Source organism: Echeneis naucrates, chromosome 16, assembly GCF_900963305.1.
Source record: "Echeneis naucrates chromosome 16, fEcheNa1.1, whole genome shotgun sequence".
Lineage (NCBI taxonomy): Eukaryota > Metazoa > Chordata > Actinopteri > Carangiformes > Echeneidae > Echeneis > Echeneis naucrates.
Genome location: NC_042526.1, coordinates 16,506,503 through 16,526,290, shown reverse-complemented (window position 1 = coordinate 16,526,290; position 19,788 = coordinate 16,506,503). Strand labels below are relative to the sequence as shown.

The 19,788-nt window shown below is 42.4% G+C and overlaps 1 protein-coding gene and 1 long non-coding RNA gene across 2 annotated transcripts; one reads left to right on the top strand and one right to left on the bottom strand.

The window, feature by feature from the left end:
- The first annotated feature begins 4,602 nt into the window (after window positions 1–4,602).
- Window positions 4,603–18,964, top strand: dhtkd1 (dehydrogenase E1 and transketolase domain containing 1). The gene is given in 18 exon segments (XM_029522194.1): window positions 4,603–4,782; window positions 4,785–4,826; window positions 8,410–8,562; window positions 9,371–9,582; window positions 9,709–9,903; window positions 10,051–10,320; window positions 10,834–11,005; window positions 11,167–11,365; window positions 12,115–12,427; window positions 12,515–12,599; window positions 12,694–12,833; window positions 12,966–13,116; window positions 13,194–13,300; window positions 14,415–14,579; window positions 14,677–14,759; window positions 15,354–15,520; window positions 17,841–17,926; window positions 18,028–18,964. Coding segments are annotated over 18 exon segments (2,763 nt in total). The 5' UTR covers window positions 4,603–4,661; the 3' UTR covers window positions 18,130–18,964.
- Window positions 14,657–18,389, bottom strand: LOC115056002 (uncharacterized). Its single transcript, XR_003841749.1, has 3 exons — window positions 18,011–18,389; window positions 17,818–17,919; window positions 14,657–15,716 (listed from the first exon to the last, which is right to left on the bottom strand). It is a non-coding gene; the product is annotated as an uncharacterized LOC115056002 (long non-coding RNA).
- Window positions 18,965–19,788: the final 824 nt, after the last annotated feature.

Genomic DNA, 19,788 nt, shown 5'->3' with positions numbered 1-19,788 from the left:
TAGTTAAAGACTTAACTATCTGTTTAGTTTGAGCCTTGCTTTTTACCTGTGTAGAGTTTTCTGTTTTTTCCCCATAGCGGAGTGTGTAGCTGAAAGACTCTGTGTTCTTTTTTGGTCAATGTTTGTTCATGTGTGGTGTGTTTCTTTGCCTCTGTCTCCAAATTAAACCATTTCCCCTAATATGGACCGTGTGTCTTGGTGTGTCTTTGTGCTTGTCCAGTGTTGTAAAGACATTTTACAAACCACCCCTCCCTCCCCCAGTGTGTCATGTCTTGCTAACTTGTTTCTATTTGTTGTGGTTCACTTTGCTTCTTTCCAAGCAGGAACAGATTTGGGGGGGGGATTTCCATGTACCTGGTGTCTGAAGGGTTGAGGGGTGACTTTAGTTTATTTTTGCGTTACACGTCACAGTAGCTGTCACTAGAAAGCTCAGTTCATGACTGCAGTAATGGTGAGATGAAATTTGCTTTTACAGCTTAAACCACCAATTAATCACCAGATTAGGCATTTTTAATGTATGCTTTATTGATTTTTATCCAGGGTGTTGAACTTTTCCTCAAACGGAAACAAATCTGCAGATGTCATGTTGAGTTCTGGGAATTAATAGACGCTTTCCACCATTTTCTGCTGTTCTGCCTTAATAACAATCCCAACAATAGAAATGGTGGCTCTGCTTCCTGGAAACGCTCTAAAATCAAAGATCAGCTCCAGAGAATAGTTTTATTTTTGGTTGGTGAAGAGACTTCACTGATGATAGCTGTGCATGTGGATTAAATCTACTGTAGCCCAAACTGTCGTTATTACAGTGCCCAAAGAGTCTGAATGTTTTATAACATTTAAGATTATTTTTCTGCAACACTTTACACTCCACATGTCAGAGGCTTATGGCTTGTTCACCTGCCTCAGCTGCCTCAGTTACACCAGAGCTTTTACCGCAGATGCGAGAGAAAATGATAAGACTGTGAAGGCACACAATGAGAGCTCGACCTCACCCGTCAGCTAGCGCACTATTCTGCAGCATTGCATCAGTCATTGCGACAGACGGTTGTGTGAGAGGAGGAGCTGCAGCACAGCTCCTTGTCATTTTAGATTTAACAAAATGGCTCCAAGAAGTGATTGTGTCAAATATTTTTCAATCAATATCTCAGTTATAAAACCACAGTTGCTGTGGATTTACTATATCTTTGTGAGCAGGCTGGGGTTTTTCATAATCTTATCTATTCAATATCCTTTTAGATGAAGCACAAGGTCTCATCCAATTTATTATACATACATTTCATTTAAAATTGAGATTAAGAGTATGTTGTTGTTACAGCAGCAACCACAGGTACATAATAAATACAAGAATAGAAACAAGGAGTAGAAGTACTAGAAACAGTATAGAAAAAAGTATATGGTGGCAGTGATAACGATAAAGTGACAGTGTAAATGTAATTGGTCCAGAGTGCAGGCTTTATTGCAGTAACAGCGGTGTTATACAGTCTGATGCTGGAATGAATGACTTGCCGTAGCGCTCCTACTTGCACCAAGGGTGCAACAGTCTGTTCCTGAGGAGCTGCTAAGTTCTCCCACAGTGTCATAAGGGAGGTGGGAGGGGTTGTCCATGATGGATGTCAGTTTGGCCAACATCCTCCTCTCACCCACCGCCTCAATGGGGTCCAGAGAGCAGTCCGGGACAGATCCGGGTCTTCTGGCCAGCTTGTTGAGCCTCTTCCTGTCGCTCTCTGAACTCCCGCTGCTCCAGCAGACCACTGCATAAAAGATGGCAGAGGCCGCCACAGAGTCATAGAAAGTCCTGAGCAGAGGCCTGCACATTCCAAAGGACCTCAGTTTTCTCAGTAGGTGAAGACGACTCTGGCCGTTTTTGTACAGTCCGTCGGTGTCGAGTGACCGGTCCAGTTTATCGTTGAGGTGATCACCCAGGTATTTGTACTCCACCATCTCTATGTCCAGACCCCAGATGTTTACTGGCACAGCAGTGGCTTCCTGCTGAAGCCGATCACCACCTCCTTTGTCTTACTGGCATTTCACTGAACTGGCCGTTCACGCCAGTTGACAAAGTTGTACTCTAGATTGTTACCATGAGGTACACATCCAACAATGGCTGTATCATCAGAGAATTTCTGGAGGTGGCAGCTGTCAGTGTCGTGTGTGAAGTCAGTTGTGCACAGGGGGAAGAGGAAGATGATGGTGATAGCACACTGGAGCCCCCGTGCTGCAGACTAGCACATCAGAAACACAGTCACAAAGCCTCACATACTGTGGTCTCTTGGCGATGTATTTGTGGTCCATGCAGCCAGGTTACAGCCCACTCCAGCTCCCTGAGCGGTGATGGCTGGATGGTGTTTAAAGCACTGGAGAAGTCGAAAAGCATGACCCCCACTTTGTCCCCAGCGGTCTCCAGGTGTGGATTAGGGGTAGACATCTGTGCAGCAGGTCGATGACAGCGTCTTCCACAACAATGCCAGGTCTGTATGCAAACTGTTGAGGGTCCATCTCACTGCACCAGGAGCCCGAGGTGGTTGGTGGTGGTAAATTGTATTTCATTTGCATAATATGACTTCTAAAAGACTTGTAGAAGTATTTCCTGCTTCATTCTCCTTGGAAATGTAGCCAGTAGTGGAGAGGCTTCAGCTGCTTTTGGAAACATCAGTATGTCTTTGTTTACGATGCATCTTTCTGGAAACATTAAAAGACTCAAGGATATTACATGTTGGGTAAAAAAGAGGAAGAAAGAAAGAACATTTTTGTACAAATGGAACAGGAAAAGGAGAATCATTTAGTTTTCCTTTAATTAGAAAAATAAAAGTTGATTTGTCGTCCCTCCCCCAACCATAAACGCTTGGGTTTCTTCTCCTTCAAACAACTGGTCTTTTGCATCCTCCATCCAACCTCCTGGGAATACCCCAGGTGAGGAGAAAAATGGCTATAGCTTTTCCCCCTTCAATTAAAATTGCTTCTAGATCATGAATGATGATAATGAGTCTACTGTTCAATTCATTAATTCTGTCATGAAGGCATGCTTATGCATGTCAATTTATGTCTCTTGAAACTTGGTGGACTGATGATATATATATATATATATATATATATATGAATAAGTCTGAGGCTGAAGCTGACCACTAAGTCATGCAGTGACTGGGAGGCGTCTCAGCGTCTCACTCACAGTTTGGACAGTGTCTTCCTCTCTGACAGGCAGTCCAGCTTCATCCGCACAGCATCACTGGCCTTAGTTTAATTACTCTGTTGGCTTCTGCTGCCTTCAGCCTGCTGTCCAGCACACAACAGCAAAAAAAAAAAAAAACAACACCTATACAACAGACTCGAGAGACATCCTCAGCACTGCCTGGCTGATGTTGAAGGACCTCAGCCTCTTTAGCAACAGAAACAGAAACAGCCTATATTATACACAGTCAAGCGCTTAACTAACTAAGCTACAGTTACTGTAGCCCGACAGACCCACCCAGGGTGCTGAAACATTTTAGCTGGCAAAATAAAGTTCAACGAAAATCAATTTTATGAAGCAGTAAAACAGGATTGCCAGGTTCTTGGTTTTCCCATGGACCTACCTTTTCATAAAATGTTGGATTTATTTTTCCGCTGCTGGTCGATTATTAACGTTTCTTAGGTGAACCACATGACTAATATCCATAAATCTATGTATGAAATGCGACAGTTGGTTTATCGTTTTATTCATATTTTTCACAGACAGTACAACATATGCTATCATCACAAAATAGAAGACATACACATCATCCACTGTCCTGTTTTAAAATAAAAACATATGTACAAAAACGAGCATTAACAGGAACAAATAAACAAAAAACAAGCAAACAAAAAAATGTGCCTCACATTAAAGTTTTACGTTTGTCTTCTCATTCTTCACACTTAGAGAGAGAACCGCTCTATTGATGTCAAGAAGGAGCCCCAGACTTGACTGAAGATATCGGCCCAGTCCCAATACACCCACTACACCCTACGTTTTAGCCCTACCCCTAACCCCCTAACCCCCTAACCCTCCCTTTTACTCTGTATGTGACTCGCTCAAAAGTAGCCGCTCTTGTCATTAGTTCAACCCATTCCTTAAAGCAGCAAGGAGTAGATGACTTCTAATGTCTCAGAATTATTCTACATCCTAGTAGCAGCCAAATGTATCCATAATCTCCCAGTCAGTCCGTCCGTGTTATTGTTAGTTTGGCCATTTTACTGGGTGTCCAATGATTTCTATTAAACAAATTGTACTGAAGACCAGGTTGTGCTTCACGAGAACAGTTATGCCAGGATGCAACCAACTTCATCCATCTATCATCTGAAATCTGTTCGCCCACATCTTTCCTCCAGTTTAGTCTCAAACCCTTCCTGTTGGGCTGACCGTGCCTCATCAAATTGAGAGCCTCCACGCTTTTTGTGTTTACTTACGTGGACTAACTCTTGACTCCAGGTCATGGGGTCAGGGTTCTTCCCCCAAGACACAGTTCGCCCAGAGCTCCGGTCCGGGTTCGGAGGTCGGCCCTGATTGGTTGGGCGGTTGGTGACGCAGACAGGCAGCTGAGCCAATGGGCTGCCGGCACCGTCCCCCGCCCACTCTTGTTGCAGTATGGCTGCCGCTGCGTGAGCCATACCTGCCGTCACCCTGAGGGTCTAACTCTGGTTCCGCCAACATGTCGGCCGTGCTGCTCCTCAGAAAGTGTCTGGGCGGACTCCGTCTTCCTCCGGCAGTCGGCCGGACGGCGGCCGGCTGCGGCTACCACACCGAGAGAGGCGTCTACGGCTACCGGCCCAAACACACAGACAGAGACCACAAGGTGGAGAAAGACCGCCTCGCTGCACTCAACCAAGGTCAGTGATCCGGGAGCCGGAGCCGGTGGTCGGCTCTGAATGGGTGGACACCCGGCGAGCAGCTGTTGCTGCCGGCTGTGGGGACAACGAGTTTTCAAACTTTCTGTTGAACTGGCTGACCAGATTGGCAGACTGCAAAATGGTAGAAAGGCCAAACTAAACAAAGCAAGGAAAACGATACGAGGTTCAAATGCAGTACTGAAGTACTAAAGAACTAAAAGAAAGGCATAAAACCTGGTTCAAAGCTAAAATGATGCACGATGATGACTATTGACAATGTTGATGAATGGGTGAAATCTAATGAAAATTGTGTGTCAGAAGTTGGGTCGGTGTGTTGAAAATAATGGTGTTGAACATGATGATGTTGAACCCGATGGCGGTGTTTTGTGGGTAAACATTCAAACAAAAGTGCAACAAGTAACAGATCAAGTACGACTTCCTGTGCACAAATAAAAGCAGCAGCTTGAAAGGGACGACATGCAATGGAGCAACAAATAAAAAGGAAAAATGAGCAGCTCGAGTTGGAGACTGAACTTGCTACATCAGATTTTGGACAAGTTAAGGTATCAACAGATGGCGTGAACTCTTATTTTGAAAGAGAAAAGTGGAAACGCACTTAACCCCATGGCAAATGAATATGATCCTGCAGCCTTTAAAACACAAACCCAAAGGGTTGGTTTATGCCAAAAAGTAAACCACAACAAGCAATTGACATGCAAATAAAACACACACACACAAAAAAAACAACCCACAATCCATTGTCGGTGGAAATGTCAAGTGTTCTGCAGTCTGAAAAAACAACTGCACAGGTAACACAAAGTAGGAGGAAATACAAAAGGATCAGACTTCATTTGGTGATGATGGTGAAGGAGATCAATTTCAATATAAAGCTTTCATTAAATTGTTTGAACAAGGTGAGGAGGACAAAGCCAGTAAGACTGACTGACTGTGCTACCTGGAACAGTTCACCAGAGGGCAGCCAAGGGAATTGGTGCAACGTGGCTTTATTGTGGCTAAGTCACTGCATCAAGAACATTTCGGCAACAAGTACAAACTTGCTGTTGCACATATTTAAAGGGCTTTGGCCTGAAAAGAGTAAAGTCAGAGAATTTCTTTGCAAGCCTATGCTTTGTTCCCACATGGATGCTGTAATATGATGGAAGAGCTTCCTCATATGCAGGAATTGCACATGGCAAGCACAATGATGGCAGTTGTTTCCAAGTTGCCATATAAACTTTGTGAAAAATGGAGCTCTGTTGCTCATGATATTATGGGGAGATAATAAGAGGGCTCATTTTGTTGATGCTGCACTTTTGGAGAAACGTGAGGATTCTTTCTGATCCGATGTTTGGAAATATTGAAGTAAATGTACCACAGAATGTAACTGCTTTAAAACAAGGAAAAGGAAGTCATTCTGGAACTATGTTTTGTATTGTTCTTGCTGTTCACATGCTCACCTTTTGGAGAAATGCTAGCAGTTCCAACGTAAAAAACACAGTGAAAAGATCAGATTCCTAAAGTAAAAAGGAATATGTTGTGGATGTTTAAGAGTGGGACACATAAGCTGTGACTGTAACAAGCGCTTGGTCTGTGAGGTTTGCGATCAACGGCATCCCACTTGACTTTATATCCCAAAGGCCAATGCTGAGTCACAACAAACTGGTGAGCCACCCAAAGTTAATCCATTAACTTCCTCCCAGATATGTGGACGCATAAGGGCCGGAAATGGCTGCTGCATTCTCTCTATTGCCCCAGGGCAGGTCAAGTCCACAAAAATAAATTGAATGATTTATGCATTCCTGGATCCTGGTAGCACAGCTACATTTTGCTCTGAACGCCTCATGCAGCAATTAAACATCACAGGAACAACACTTTGTGGCAACCAGGGCGTCAGACATAAGGGAAGTCTCAAGCCCTTCTCAATGGAGGCATATTGGCATATCCAGCCGACGCTGCATCCAGAGGGATGAAGGTCAGACTAAATAGAAAATCAAAGTTGGCTGGAGGGACCCAGGTTTCTCTGGGAGTCTGAGGCAGATTGGCCAGCAAATCATCATGAAGTTAAAGTGGTTTGTGCTGATCCAGAGTTAAAAAGGGATGCCTATGTGTATGCCTAGTCATGATGTACTGAATGACTACTATTGACTAGTGACTACTATTTTTCCGATTGGAGAAAACTTGGTGTCAGTGGCTTGGTTTCTGAGACTGAAAAAGCATCTGTTGAAGCTCAGTCATCAGATAAAGGATTTGAATGCCTCTGAATCACAAACTGGTCAAGTGGAAGGGGAAAACACCACTGTCAAGCTGAAAAGCAGTGTTTTGACAGCAAAGGTTTTGGCTGAAGCTTAACTGGCAATCATTTGCTAGTGAAATTTCCTCTCTGCTGTCTGAGAAAGGTACAGTAAGCAGACAAAGTTCAATTTACAAGCTTGATCCCATGTTGGAAGATTGTCTCTTAAGAGTTGGAGGGAAGGAACAGTGCCTTCAGAGGAAAAACATCCCCTCATCCCTTCCAAGGATCAGCATATCTCCAGGCTTTTTCTCAGAGACTTTCACCAATTTCTGGGACACAGTGGGCAAAACCATACATTATGTACACTTCGGAGGAAATATTGGATTACCAACGCCAATGCAGCTGTGAAATAGATCATATCTCAGTGCCAATATTGCAGGCAGAGCCATGGAACTATGGATGGCAGATCTTCCGAAGACATGTATGTGAAGCATCGTTGGAGACAAGTGCAGTACATTTCAGACTTGTTTTGGAAACGATGGATTTGGAAATATCTGCCACTGTTGCAAGAAAGACAAAAGTGGAATCAAAGAAAACAGAGTTTGGCTGTTGGAGATGTTGTCATGGATACGGCAGCTTCTCGTGGTTCCTGGCTTCTTGGAAAGGTGTTGGAGATTTTTCCTGATGCAAAGGGAATAGTGCGCTCTGTGAAACTACAGACTAAAACTGTGTTATTGAGAGACCTGTGACTAAACTTTTGTCTGATACCAGAGGTGTAAATTGGGTCACTAAAAACTGAATTTTCATGTATGGTAATATATCTTGCTCCTGTTATTGTTGTTTGTATCGAATTGCCATGTCTGCAGGCCATGCCAATAAGGGGTCCGGTGTGTAGAGGCAGATTGTGGGGTGATGGGTGTTAATTGGTTTCACTTGAGTGATGCTGTGGCCTGTTTAATCTAGGAACCTTTTGTTGGTTCAGCAGGTGTGTTCCAGAGGGGAAGGAGGCAACAGTTTTTGACTGCACGCAATGGAATGCAAAGCAGCACCATGCTGGTGTTTTTGTAACATGTATGTTTGATCATGTGAACACAAATAAATGGATCTTGTGTATCACAAAGAACAATGAAGTGGATGTTATTTCTTAGGTACCTTATGTCTCTTATGTCAGTGAAGGCATCCCTGCTGCAGACTAGACTTGTCTCTCCCAGCCTCTCCCAGCCCCTCTCCCAGTCTCCAACCGTCTCCCCTAATCTCCGACTGTCTCTCCCAGATTCTCCCAGTCTGACAGTGTTGTTGACAGACGACTCTACCTGACTGTGTTGCTTTGCACTCAGATCACGGTCTGGCCCGGCTGGTGGAAGCATACAGAGCACATGGACACAAGGCTGCAAAAATAAACCCCCTCCTGCCCCAGCAGCCGGTGGCTGACACGGTCCCTGAGATCAGCATGCTGGCTGGAACCATCAGAGGACTACTCAACACCTCAGGTATGTGATTCAAGATTCAGGAACATCTCAGGATCGCGATCAGCATTAGTAACTTCTTCATGCATGAGTTGCGTTGCAGTGATGACAATCACATTAATACATTTGAATTTTAAAAAAAGAACACAAACATCAAAATACTCATTACAGAGTGATGTTATCACTAGACTGTAGTGAAGGTATCAGCAGTATACACTCACTATGCAGAAAATGGCTCTTTTACATTTTATCTAGAATAATTAATAATAAATGGTCAACATAGAGCTAATATTAACTCAGCTGTTCGGTTGAAGGTAATGTGGAAAAACCCAGGTTCCCCATGCTAATGATTTTCAGTCTATCATCTAAAAATGTATATACTCTATCAGTGCCGCATTATTATTGCTTGTATCTTAACACCACGGCTAAACAGCCTCAGGTGATTTCAATATCAACACTAAGTTAAGGTGTGAACACACGCACATGACCCATTCAGGATTTCATTTGAGATCCACCACATGTCCTGAGCCATTGAAAGACACCTCGTCTGCTGCAGTGTAATTATTCCCAACACATTTTCAGAATGAACTAAACATATTTTGCAATTACAAACGGATGAAAGCTTACTTCATTACGGAGCTGTGCATTAACACAGTCCTCGCTCTCACACTAACATTTACACAGTCAGATTGTCACTGGATCTGTCGGTCTGACTGGCTAAAGCAGAACAACTCTTTATTTGCATATGAAGCAGGGTACATATGCTGATATTTGTCAGTTTTATACCTAACTCCTGAACATTTGCTGATTCAGGGAAACTGTCTTCCTTCAGGTCTACGGCACTTTGGAAAGACGGAAGCTTCAGTGGAAGAGGTTCAGGCCTACCTGGAAGAAGCCTACTGTGGCCATGTGTCAGTGGAGACCAGCCAGCTGAGCAGCCTGGAGGAGAGAGAATGGTTCGCTGATTGCTTTGAGGAGCTCAAGAGGAAAAAATTCTCCACTGAGGAGAGGAGACAGCTGGCCAAGATCATGCTGGAATCTCAGGTAAGTGCAAGAAAAAAAAAAAAAAAAGCCCAGCACACATCTGGAGCGCGTGCTCACATTTCACGTGGTATTTGTCTGGTATTGTTTTGATGAATATTTTTATTTACTTCCTGTCAAACTTTTTAGGAATTTGATCACTTCTTGGCCACCAAGTTTGCTACTGTGAAACGTTATGGAGGAGAAGGTGCGGAGAGCATGATGGGCTTTTTCTACGAGCTTTTCTACCAGTCAGCCCACAGTGGAGTCACTGACATTGTCATTGGCATGCCCCACAGAGGCCGCCTGAACCTCCTGACAGGCCTGCTGAAGTTTCCATCAGAGGTCAGACAGCCTTCACAGTTTTTCAAGTAGACACATTTACTTTCACCCCTTTTTTTTGGAATGTCTGTAATTAGTCATTAACATAAAGTCAGCTGTGAAATTGTAGACTATTCAACATTAAAGTCCTTCCACCATTTCTCTTTCCAGCTCATGTTTCGTAAGATGCGTGGCCTCAGCGAGTTCCCTGACACCTCGCCTGCCATTGGTGACGTTCTCTCCCACCTCACCTCCTCAGTGGAGTTGGACTTCGGAGCTGAGCACCCTCTTCACGTGACCATGCTACCCAATCCATCTCACCTTGAGGCCATCAATCCAGTGGCCCAGGGCAAGACCCGTGCCAGACAGCAGCTCAGGGAAGAAGGTGACTACTCCCCCAAAGACAGCGCCCAGCCAGGGGACCAAGTCATCTGTCTGCAGGTATAGAATTACAACACCTAATACATTAATAACAACAAAAAACACAACCAAACTGTGAAGATAAAATGAACAGATTATCACAGATGTAATAATGCCAATACATTTTCATAAATTTAAGTGAGATAATGGTTACAGCAAAGGGATTCTCAACAACACTAATCAGATCAAACAGGTGTTAGATATTTGTTTAGTCAAAAACTGAAAAACTATTTATCAGGTTGATAAACTGAAAAAAACTATCACTGACAAAAAAAATCTGTTTTCACAGACTCTTTAGGCCAAGATGTGTGGATTCTCAGTTTAAGTCAGCTAAGGGCCTGCTTTGCTTTTCATGCCTGACCCAAGTTTGATTTCTCAAATTAAGAGATGATAGCAAGCCACATTAGAGTAACTTATAGACTCAGTTCAAAAAGGCAGAAGTTAGTGTGATGTAAAACAGGGAGTTGTTATGAAGCTCTCTGGATGATTAAAACTTAGTGAAATGAAGAGATTGTGTTATTCTTTTCTCCTCAGGTCCATGGTGATGGCTCTTTCACTGGTCAAGGCATCGTCCCAGAAACTTTGACCCTCACAAACCTCCCCCACTACAGAGTTGGTGGGAGCATCCACCTTATTGTAAACAACCAAGTGGGCTACACCACTCCATCAGAGAGGGGGAGGTCCTCATTGTACTGTAGTGATGTAGGTCAGTGAAACTCATATACATTATATGGATTAGTCAAGTGAAAATTTTTACATGGACCCTCTGATTATCAAATATTGTGTGACACAAATGGTACATGCGATTTGTTTTTTAGAAAAAAATAACACAGTAGTATTAGTTATAGTCCGAGATTTGTATTGCAGGCAAGATGGTGAATTGTGCTGTGATCCATGTGAACGGAGACGATGCAGAGGAGGTGGTGCGGGCCACCCGGCTGGCTGTGGAATATCAGCGGCGCTTTAGAAATGATGTGATCCTGGATCTGATCTGCTACCGTCAGTGGGGCCACAACGAGCTGGATGAGCCTTTCTTCACCAACCCAGCCATGTACAAGATCATCCGGTCAGTTAGACTTCAGCTTGTTTACTTTAACCTTTGCAGCAATGAAAATGTGTCGAAATATAAAGTACCACATATTTCTACAGATTTCTAAAAAAAAAAAAAATTTTGAGAAGATGAAGAAGAAACAATTTTGTACTGTTGTCAGATCTCCTCAACCTCTGATAGTTTCATCTAAATCTAACTGTATGAGAGATTAGGCCAAAAATGGCTTGTCCCTTCCCTGCCTCATTCATCATCCCACTAACCAGGGCCCTTGTAACCGAGGGCTCAGGCTGGGAACCCTCAAAAAAGATGTTTGTCAAAATTTGCCGTATAAATTAATACTGGCTGATCATGAGAACACGTTTTGGATTATCTTTCTTTCTCTGAGGATGACAATATCCCTCTTGATACTCTTAAAAGAGAAATACAGATTTGCAGATTAAGATGTTAGAAGTTATAAGGATGTAAATTAAATCATTGTCAGTATATAAAAATGTAAATTCAGCCTTAGTGCGGTCAATGATAATAATTATCCAATGCTATAATATGATGTAACACTGAAGTAAAACATCCCCATCCAACGTCTTCCACTGGTGTATTTGAGGAACTAAACTTAAAGTTCAGGCTTATTGGGAGGAAAAATAGATGAACCATCTTTCCTTAAGGCAGAACACAATACACAAACACACAAATATACAACGTCACAGTTGCGCTCAAACACACACCTACACAAACTGTGACATTGTCACATTGTTGCTGTATTGCAGGTCCCGCAAGAGCGTCCCTGACTCTTATTCCGACCTGCTGATCTCTGAGGGTCTGATGACCGAAGCAGAGCGTGACAATATCAAATCCAAATACTATGGCATGCTCAATGACAAGCTGGCCAACATGACCCTGTACAGCCCCCCACCCACCAACCTGCAGGGCCGCTGGGGGGATCTGGTTGAGCCTCAGCTCAGAGTCACCACCTGGGACACGGGTGTGCCCATTCCTCTGCTGCAGTTTGTTGGGGCAAAATCTGTGGACATCCCTGAGCACATCCAGCTGCACAGTCACCTCGGGAAGACCCACGTACAGGTGCGTTCATCACCTCATCCATCTCTGTTAAGTGGTTTTGCGTCGATGCTACAGATTGCCTTATTTTTCCCTCTTCTGTGAACTCAGGCTCGCTTAAACAAGTTAGAGGAGGGCACCAAACTGGACTGGTCCACAGCAGAGGCCTTGGCTTTTGGCTCTCTTCTCAGCCAAGGTCAGTGTCAAGCCGGAGAAGCATCGAATCAAATCTTAAGTTGAATTTTTATTGCATAAAAGGATTTAAATATTTCAGATGTTTGTTCTTGCAGGTTTTAACATTCGAATCAGCGGGCAGGATGTTGGAAGAGGTACATTCAGTCAGCGTCATGCCATGGTGGTATGTCAGGACACCAATGACATGTACATCCCTCTAAACCACATCAGTCCTCAGCAGAAAGGCTTCCTGGAGGTAAAACAAATAAAACCTTGAGTGGGACACAATATGTCTGAATCAGTATTTAACAGATTAGTTCTGGCCTCAATTCTTTTCCACTGACATCTATCTTTCTTGTGACATATTGTGTTATTGTGGTGTTTATAGGTGTGTAACAGTCCGCTGTCTGAGGAGGCGGTGCTTGGATTTGAATACGGCATGAGTATCGCACAGCCGAAGCTTCTCCCTATCTGGGAAGCTCAGTTTGGAGATTTCTTCAATGGAGCACAGATCATCTTTGATACCTTCATCACGGGAGGTATCCCCTCACCTAAACCACACTATTTAAGATTTTCCAAACGTTCTCAAATCCTTATGAATCTGCTGCGTGTCCAGGTGAAGCCAAATGGCTGCTACAGTGTGGGATGGTGATCCTGCTGCCTCATGGCTACGATGGGGCCGGGCCTGAACACTCTTCCTGTCGTATGGAGCGATTCCTCCAGGTCTGTGTCACTGTTCTTCACATATATTTTTTTTGTCTGAAAGTTTGTCTTGGCTCTTAGTAATATGGAGCAGTTTGAAAGCCAAACAAACAAGAGCGCCTCATATCAGCAGTTTGTCGTTCAAGCTAATAAAACCCATGTGCAATGGATATAATTATAATTCTTATGAATATAAAGTATCTTTTTTTAACTCTTGCAAGGCAGTAAGTCTTTAGCTCAGTAAGTTTCTGAGCTGAAGGGCTCAGGCGAACGACGAGACCCCCTCTCTCATGATAGATTTCTCAGATCCCAATCCATAGAGGATAGAGCTTTTGCCTGGGGTTGAAGTGGACTAAATTACACAGTTGTATCAAACACAGTCTAGTGTCTGCAATGGCCTTTTAATTTTGAAACTCCACCTCTACCTCTATTCAGGTCTACAAATCCTGTCATTTCATCTCAGAACAGGTTGCTACCATCATGATGAGTTTCAGAGGGGCAAAGAGACAAACATTTTTATTCTTAAGCTGGGCCTGACAGCCTGAGGAACGGGTTGTTTCATACTTGTAGACATGTTATTTCAGTAGCACATTCACGGAACTTCTTAAACATTCACTAGAACTCCAGGATGAACAGAATACAGTACACAGAGAGCTCTCAAACGCAGTTTTGACCTTGTTGATGTGATAGCCCAGCAACACCTTGAGGGAACTTTATTCAAATTTGGCATTGATCAATGGTGAAGGTTGTGTGTAACCCCACAAAACACTGCTTGAACATTATTCAAGAGGTCACACAGCAATTACGGCAATATTTCACACAAATGTTTAATATATTACTGGATAAACAGGGTGTTCATCTAAAACTGGTCTGACTGATGGAGTCATTCAACCACAAGCTGTTAATTTTTAGTGTTGTCTTTGAATTACTACTCTCTCACTGCTGATACTTATTCACTGGTAGAAAGGTCAATCTCTGCTAAAGAAAATCATGACGTTTGTATTCTGTCACAGACAAACCAGGTTAAATATGTGAATATCTGTGCTCTCTACCTTCAACCTTTTACATGGCCAGTTGTTGGTGTTATACATTACCTTGATTGTAAATTGCTAATTTGTCTTATTCTGCTGCTCAGATGTGTGACAGTAAAGAGGAGGGTGTGGACAATGACACTGTCAACATGGCTGTGGTCAATCCCACCACTCCAGCCCAGTACTTCCACCTGCTGAGGCGACAGATGGTCCGAAGCTTCCGTAAGCCTCTCATCGTCGTTGGACCAAAGACGCTACTCAGATTTTCTGTAAGTCAGTTGTCAAGAACATGGTTTATTACTTTATTTCCAACTTTTACAGGTATTTGTATGTATTAAGTTGGTGAACACTTTTTTTTTTTTGCAGGGTGCAGTGTCCAGTCTGGCTCAACTTGCACCAGGAACGTCTTTCAGACCAGTGTTAGGTGACACTTCAGTGTCACCAGAAAGGTAGGATGTCTGGTCCTCAATGTGGTGAAATTCACTGATCAGCCATAACATTATGATCACTCACAGGTGAAATGAATGACACTGGCTGTCTCATTGAGGTGGCACAGGAAAAATTTTTGCCCTCAAGATGTGGAATTGCAAGTGTAAGAATAGCTGTGAAACGGATTAAAAATGATTTGAAAAATGGTTCCGCAATGGTGTTAGAACCAGTTCAAGGTGTTGACTCCAGATCACAGTCCATCTGCTGGATGAGCTGGACAAACAAGGCCTATCCAAGGCTGACCCAAGGAGCCCCCACCTCACATCTTACAGACTTAAAGGACTTGCTGCTCACGTCTTGGTGCCATAGCCAGGCCTTGGTAGGGCAGGGCTATTTTGGGGGCAAAGGGAGGACTTCCACAGTAATAGGCAGGTGGTCCATAATGGCTGATCTGTGAATTTTAAAATGAATAATTCATATTGCAGGTCTGCCCTTGCAGTATCTGTGGACTAGTCAGGTTTTTAGTTAGAGAAAACCTGCTTAAACTGGGTTTAAAGCCATTCTGTAAGTAATTTATCAAGTGCATTAAATCCATTTTGTCTTATTTCATCCAGCGTCCAAAGGGTGGTGCTGTGCTCAGGGAAACACTACTATGCTCTGCTGAAACAGAGGGAGGCATCAGCAGCAAATCAGCACACAGCACTGGTCCGTGTTGAGGAGCTATGTCCGTTCCCACTGGTGGCTCTGCAGCAGGAGCTCAAAAAGTATCCCAGTGCCACAGGTAAAGTGCCATGGCCCCCACCCCCTCTGTCTCCTGTCAGACAGAGCTCCTGTCTTTTCAGCAGCAGTTGGTGTCATTCTGCCATTTGCCAAGTGGATTACAAGTGGACAATATGTTCTTCCTGTGTTTCGCAAAAGTCGTGAAGTCTGAGGCATTTCCTTGAGCAATGCTAGATGAGACGTCTTAGTCTGTGTGACTGATGGAAAAAGAGGAAAGACAAGTTAATTTATGAAGCACTTTTCCAAAATCAAGGCCTTTCTGCTTACATAAACTTAATAAGGCGTTGACATTTAAAAGATGTCAGGAAGGTAAATTCATAAAAAAAATAAAATAAATAAATAAATAAAATAACAAAAGGGGAATAGAGCACAGGTCTTCAATTTTTTTTTTTTTCCAGATATGAATGTGGAGTTTAAAAACAACTGCTTAGTTTTGATCCTTTTAACATTGGCTTGTTTTTTGGAGGATTTCTTTGGGGGAAGTTGTTTGTTTTTATACAAAGATGCCATTAGAATAGTCTGTCCTACTAAAGGTAAACCATGGAGACATTTTTCCAGGTCATTGTGAGGCACTAGTCCTTCAATTCTGTCCTTGTCTTGAATGTGACACAATTATTTCAAACATCCGACACACTGAGCAATTGAACTTTTGCTGACATTGGATAGATTTATGTTGTATTTTTGTGATGAAGGGGATTTTCCTTCACTAAACTTGTTCACTACTGTTACTTGATGACACCTCCAGCTGCATTTGAGTGTTGGCCAGAAAGGCAATTACACACTCGGTTACACGAGTGAGTCACACTAAGTTGAATGTCACTGAGGAGGATGTGGAGACTTAAATATAAACGTAATAGTCACCAGTTTTGTTAGACAGCATTAGACAGCGAGCTTGAGTTTCACCGGACCCCAGGGGCAGCCGATTAGTGATTTTTGTGCTTGCGTCCACCCACAGTGGTTGAATGAGACTCTGATGTTATGCTTCATTTTGTTGTGTAAAACTTTACAAGCATTAAGAACAACTGGTCGCAGCATGTTTCTCATTACCGAAGAACCTTTGGCATTTTCTGGCTGTTAACTGTACTTAGTGATGGTGATTTTGTTTCCTCCATTGAGCTGCACCACAATTATAGCACATCAGAGAAACTGGATGCATTTAATGGCCTTTTTCCACATTAAGAGCTCAAATAACCAGAGTCACCCCTTGGATTTGTCACAATTTCATCTGGGCTTTGCAAGAGAGTACTTTCCCCCTCATTCCTCCTGCTGTCACGTTTACAGTCTATTTGCATCATTTATTAAAAGCGAGCTGAGTCACACTACTCTCCCACCACTAAAATCTACATGATCTGGGTTGATTAAAATGTAGTAATAGCCTTCAGTATAATATCTGCCCTCTGTGTTTAACCTCTGAATGTAGTCGTGAGATTGTCATTCAACATACATGACGCCCTAATGCTTTGGTGGAGGCTGTAATAAAGTCTGTGGGCCCCACTCAGAGCTGGAATATTTAGATAATGTTAATAATAATAGTGTGTTTAATGTTGCAAAGCTACAAAATAAATCTTACTTGAAGGAGTTTAATGACACATTGACTTTAGAAATGCAAGTTGGATATTTAGTAAAAAATTTTCTATTGATCAAAATATTATTTTCGATCAGGAGATGAAAGGTAATTGTTTGGTTATACATACATGGAAAGAAGAGACTACAAATACAGTTTGGTCATAATGATTAATTATTGGATGATATTTTTAGAACATTTTGCAGCGATTGGCTGTTTTCCCCACTGATGAAATCCAACCTACACCTCTCTTTGTAACTTGATGCGGTCTGTTATTGAGGTTTAGGTCAATCCCTCAATTTTCTAACATGCTTCATGATCCACAGCAGCAAAGTTTGAAGGCTGTGTGATCAACAACGAGGAGTTTGTTGGTTTGACCTAATGGGAAATTTTGCCAGTGCAACAACATGGATCGTAATCCTTAGTTTGTCTTTTCTGAAATAACTTTTCTTATAAAATTTCCATTTATTATTCTAAAATATTAAACAAGAAACCAGGTTCAAAGTGTGTTACAGGTGACGAAAAATAAAAACTGAGGAAAATTGCAACAAATAACGTAAGACCCAGGAAAAATAGATATTAATAAAATGATTCAGACTTGTTTGTAAACTTGTTGAACCAAACCTCAAAGTTTAGGTTTCACTTCATGTCTCTGTTTCATTGAAGTGAAGGCTGTTTTCTTGTCCTGAAAAACGCTGCAAACTACTTCCTCTTTTACCATCAGCTCTACTCACTTTTCGTTGTGATTCCTCCTCAGAGTTCATTTGGAGCCAGGAGGAACCTCAGAACATGGGCCCCTGGTCTTTTGTAGCTCCAAGGTTCGAAAAGCAGCTGGCCTGCAAGGTGAGCGGTGTTTGGACTGATATCAGCAATATAAAGCTCTGTGGAAAGTTGCTGAGGTGTTGAATTTGAACACACAGCACTCACTCGTCTGTCCTCCTCAGCTGCGGTTAGTCAGCCGACCTGCTCTGCCTGCCCCTGCTGTTGGTATCGGGACCCTCCATCATCTGCAGCAAGAGGCCATCCTCACCGCTACCTTCTCCTAATGCCCAACCAGACTGGGAACACACAAATAATGAACAGTATACAAGCAGCAGTAAGGTACCACATACTGAATCTGGTGTGGTCTTCACACTTTCATCACTAAAGAGAAGAGCTGCTGAGACACAGATACATGGGACCTCTAGTTTTACACCAAATTAATCAGTAATTAAAAGAAAAACTCTAACGTTTTAAAGAGAGTAGTGTTAATCATTTTATTGCACTCTTATAGTCAAACAGGCTTTAATTATGTATGTGGTTCAAAGTTGAGGCCTGAATTTAGTTTGTTTTTCCCCCTCTCTCTAATTAACATGAGTTTTGTTCATTTTAGCTTAAAGGCATGATGGTAAGAGGGAAAAAAAAAAAACAAAAACCGAAACACCTCAGCTAATTTGGTTCATCTGAATGAGGCCTTGGAGACAATGTTTACAGTGCGATTGTAGAACAGGAGCTACTTCTAGCTGACCTCGGTATTTGTAGCCCTCAGGAGTGTGTCTTGCCTGTGTGAAATATGTGCAGGCTTCACATCTCAGGATTCAAAACACATACGTGTCTTGGTTGCAATCCCAGAGCATTAACCTTATCACGTTTACAGAACAATTGCAATACTTTCAGATTACATTTTGAGGAAATGTTACCATTGTGGCCGTTAGTTGTGGATCCCACCCGTCCTGTGAGTGGGATAAACTGGAGATGTGATGTCAGATCTGTGCTCAAAAGTATCTGATTGTTTGAACTCCCACTGGTGTTCACAGCACTGTTACTGAAGGGCTAATGTAAATAAACAGTAAACTGAATATTCAAATGAAAATATTTTGAAATAAATTATTTTCAACTTTGCGTGCCTTGTCTCACCTGTTGAGTCTGATATACTGTTGCATGATAATGAGTCTCTGTGACTGTGATAATGTATTTTGACCCTGTATTGCTGTTTTTGCACAAGTGACAGATTTGGATATTTCATTCCACCACATGATGAGGAACTGATCTAACTGAAGTTAGTTAAACACTCATTTTACTTGAATTTAGGGGTACTCAATTCTAGTTAAACTGATAAAATCATGTGAACTGTGATCACTTTATACAAACAGAGGTTTCTATTATTTTGGCCACCCCATTTACGTCTATGAACTTAGACTGTATAACAGATGTGAAGACTGAGGTTTCTAGCTTTCATAAAGTCTTTATTGCAGGACTGTATTTGTAGACTCAAGTTTTATGGAGTTCCTCATGGATTGATTGATCTGAATGTATATATCTTCACCACCTTTTATAAAGACATGAGTGTGATGAAGTGTTCCAGTGTTTCTACTGGAGCTGATCCAGGCAGCTGAGTTTCTGCTTGCCACTTAGAAATTATTTATCCTCTCATAAACTGCCGATTAGTGAAGCAACTTAGCCGATCTCCAGCCTTGGAGACTGCCATGAAATAAAGAGAGCAAAGTGAGAATGAAGTCACCACAGCTATTGAGTCTTTTGTGAATAAATCTAATAAAACAGCAATAGTTAAATTAGAAGCACATTGAATGAATATGAAACTCTATTTAATCTGATAAACTGATCCCTTTGTGGGCTAGTTGTTGCAGCTCTAGCATATATAAACTCATGGTAAAGTTTCAGGACACCACCCTGAACCTCTGATCTCTTTTGCTCTGGTTTTCCAG